The 3,527-nt window shown below is 33.5% G+C and overlaps 1 protein-coding gene across 1 annotated transcript; it reads left to right on the forward strand.

The window, feature by feature from the left end:
• The first annotated feature begins 757 nt into the window (after positions 1-757).
• On the forward strand, positions 758-1,995 carry LOC110603175 (peroxisome biogenesis protein 7). Its single transcript, XM_021740873.2, has one exon. The coding sequence runs from the start codon at positions 856-858 to the stop codon at positions 1,810-1,812; it is 957 nt and encodes a 318-aa protein (XP_021596565.1). The 5' UTR covers positions 758-855; the 3' UTR covers positions 1,813-1,995.
• Positions 1,996-3,527: the final 1,532 nt, after the last annotated feature.

Raw genomic sequence — 3,527 nt, forward strand, 5'->3', positions numbered from 1 at the left:
TTTTAATTTAAATTTTTTAAATATTATCAAATTTTATATATTTTTTCCTTAACTAATTTTAAATATTAAAGTTTTTATACTGATAATTTACAAAAATTAAAAAAATTAGAGATATGTAAGTCAAATAATTTTTAATTATTAATTTATTAAAAATAATTGATGATTTTAGATACTTCTTATTTTAAAATTTATCATTTAAATAATATTTTTAAAATCCACCAATTAAATTTGTTTTCTTATTTTAATTTCTATTTTAAAAATATAAATTTATTATTTAAATAATCTTTTAATATTTATATGATAATCGAACATGTTATTTAATAATCCTTATTTTAAAATTAATATAATTATATTTAAATTAATTTCTGTACTTCTTTTAAATTTTCTAAATAAATTTCAAAATTAATTAAAATAATAAAATTAGCATCTAATATATATCCTCGTTCATAAAAATTTAATCTTATTATATTTTTATTTATTCTTTAAGTTTTTTTTAATTAACTATAAAATTAATTTAAATAATAAAATTATTATATATTTAAAAAATTAAATTTGGAATAATAAAATTATCAATTAATTAAATAATTAAATTGTATAGTAAATAATTTATAGATTTAAGTGTATTATATGCAATTTTATTATTTTTTTTATTATTTATAGATTTAATTAAATTGTATAGTAAATTCTGAAGCCGATCTTCAGATGTTTCAATTGAAGCCCATTTTTAAGCAAATAAGCTTTTTCAAGCCCATCAATGTCTGATCCAACTTTATCTCTTTCACTCTTCTCAAAGCTCCACCGGATAATTCACTACCACCCCAAGACCCACCACAGGCCGCCAATTCCTCCCTCGCAATGCCGCTCTTCAAAGTGCCATTCAACGGCTACTCCGTTAAATTCAGCCCCTTCTACGAAAACCGTCTCGCCGTTGCTACTGCTCAGAATTTCGGGATCCTCGGTAACGGCCGTGTCCACGTCCTCTCACTTCCTCCTTCCCCTTCCCTTCCCCTTTCTGAACTCGTCGCTTTCGACACTGCCGACGGCGTCTACGACCTCGCCTGGTCCGAATCCCACGATTCTCTCTTAGTCGCCGCTGTCGCTGACGGCTCCGTTAAGCTTTTCGACACGGCTCTTCCCCCAACCCAGAATCCTCTCCGCTCCCTTCAAGAACACACCCGCGAAGTCCACTCCGTTGATTACAATCCCACTCGTCGTGACTCCTTCATCACTTCCTCTTGGGATGATACAATCAAGCTCTGGACACTCGACCGTCCCGCTAGCATCCGAACATTCAAAGAACACGCATATTGCGTCTACTCCGCCGCCTGGAATCCTAGACACACCGACGTCTTCGCTTCCACTTCCGGAGATTGTACAGTCAGAATCTGGGATGTCCGAGAGCCGGGTTCAACGATGATAATTCCTGGGCACGATTTCGAAATTTTGAGTTGTGATTGGAACAAGTATGACGATTGTTGTATAGCAACGGCGTCGGTTGATAAGAGCATTAGAGTGTGGGACGTAAGGAGCTACAGGGCGCCAATTGCTGTGTTAAATGGGCATGGATACGCAGTTAGGAAGGTGAAGTTTTCGCCGCACCATAGGAATTTGATGGTGTCTTGCTCTTACGATATGGCAGTATGTATGTGGGATTTTATGGCGGAGGATGCATTGGTTGGAAGGTATGATCACCATACAGAATTCGCAGTTGGGGTGGATTTGAGTGTGCTTGTTGAGGGATTGTTGGCTAGCACTGGTTGGGATGAATTGGTTTACGTTTGGCAGCATGGGCAAGACCCAAGAGCACCATGACAGGGAAGTTTTTTCTACTTATTCTTCTTTCATTAGTTGCTGGTTGCTCTGAAAGTTGAATTTTTTTATAGAAGAAAAGCATTTGAATGTTGCTTTCTGGGATAATTATCTCTGTTTCGTGTTGCTGGTATCATTTCTAATAAAGCAAAATGGTATGAAACTTTTATACCTAAGTTTTGAATATCTCATGAGTAGTTTGTTTCCTTTATTGTCCTAAAGAGGAAAATGCTAACTCTGGACCTGGGGAATTCACTTCATTTTAATGGTGAAGTCAAATCAAAAGATGAACGGCAAGAAGTGCATAAAAGTTTAGACTTTTGTTCTTAATGAAAAGGTTTGCAAAAGGGCATGGTTGTCAAAATTGAATCAAACCAGTCGATTGGACTGATTTAACTGAGAACCAAATTTTGCTCCGATTCAGTTTAAGTACTAAACCCTTTTGTAAAAGGCCACTACACAACTTCATTACCTTGTAATAATATTGCACTGTCTTTCTCTTACTACCATATTATAATAAAAAAAAATTATTAATAATGATTTACTGAAAAAATTATTTTTTCGTTAATGAAATATAACATCATTAATAAATTTGTCTCTCTAATTTCTAAAAATTCGAGATTTTAGTTCTTAAAATTTAATTTTATCAAAATTCAAAATTATTTTATTCAATAATTCTAGTTAAGTCTGGTCAAAGAAAAATAAAATAAAATATAGTTTCAAAATACTCTTACCAATGATAAATTATTCTACCCTTAAAATTCCTAAATCCTCTTCATCCCCTTCAAATTTCCAAATCATCTTCATTCTCTTCACATTTTCAAACCATCTTTATTATAAATGACTGTCAAAAGAGATGGAGGAGCAAGTGGGCAATGATCAAAAGAGATGGAGGAGCAAGTGGGCAATGATAAGTAGCGAGCAGCGGCTGCCGAAGAAAAGCGTGAGATAGCAAGCGATGCAAGCCATACGTGACGGTGAGTAGAATGAGATAGCGAGAAGCGAGAGACATGAATGGCAGGCAATAGAGATCGACTGGTGATGAGTAACAACGAGCGACGCAAGCGGCAAGCAACGACGATCGACAGGCAATGCAAGCGGTAGGGCGACAGTGAGCGGCGACAAGAAACAAGGAGGACCTCTGTTAAGTTTTGATTTTTGATAATTTATCTATTGGATTTGTATTTTGGATTTTAAAATTATTGAAATTTTTATTTGTGTCGGAAAGATTGAAGTTGAGATTAAAGTTAATGATTTTAATTGTAAATGAGGTTTTGAACAACCACGAGAGGATGTATTGAGAGTAAGGAGAAAGAAGAATAAAAATGGTAGTTCGGTCTTTTTTCATATTCATTAATGAAATTTTTAATGGAGAGACTTCTAATTTTAATAGAATTAAACTTTAAGAATAAAGAGTTGGGTCTTAAAATTAATAAAGGGATAAATTAATTAATTATGTTATATTTTAAGGATGATAAAATAATTTTTTTTTAATTTATTTTATTCATTAAATTAAATTATGACTGATATGATATCATATTTATCCAAAGTATGTCATGAGTTGTCACCACACGACAGAGCCACGTGGCAAGACCCCTAATAAATTATGACAGTCGTTCACAGAAATCTCACCTATAAGAAAGGAGACCCGGACATCATAATGGTCAATACTCGAAATTATAGAAAACTCGCCCTCTTATGAACTGATCGAGCCTTTC

This window comes from Manihot esculenta, chromosome 16 (assembly GCF_001659605.2).
Source record: "Manihot esculenta cultivar AM560-2 chromosome 16, M.esculenta_v8, whole genome shotgun sequence".
Classification (NCBI taxonomy): domain Eukaryota; kingdom Viridiplantae; phylum Streptophyta; class Magnoliopsida; order Malpighiales; family Euphorbiaceae; genus Manihot; species Manihot esculenta.

Excerpts from the sequence above, each read along its gene's own strand:
- LOC110603175 (XM_021740873.2), top strand. The coding sequence starts at position 856 with ATGCCGCTCTTCAAAGTGCCATTCAACGGCTACTCCGTTAAATTCAGC.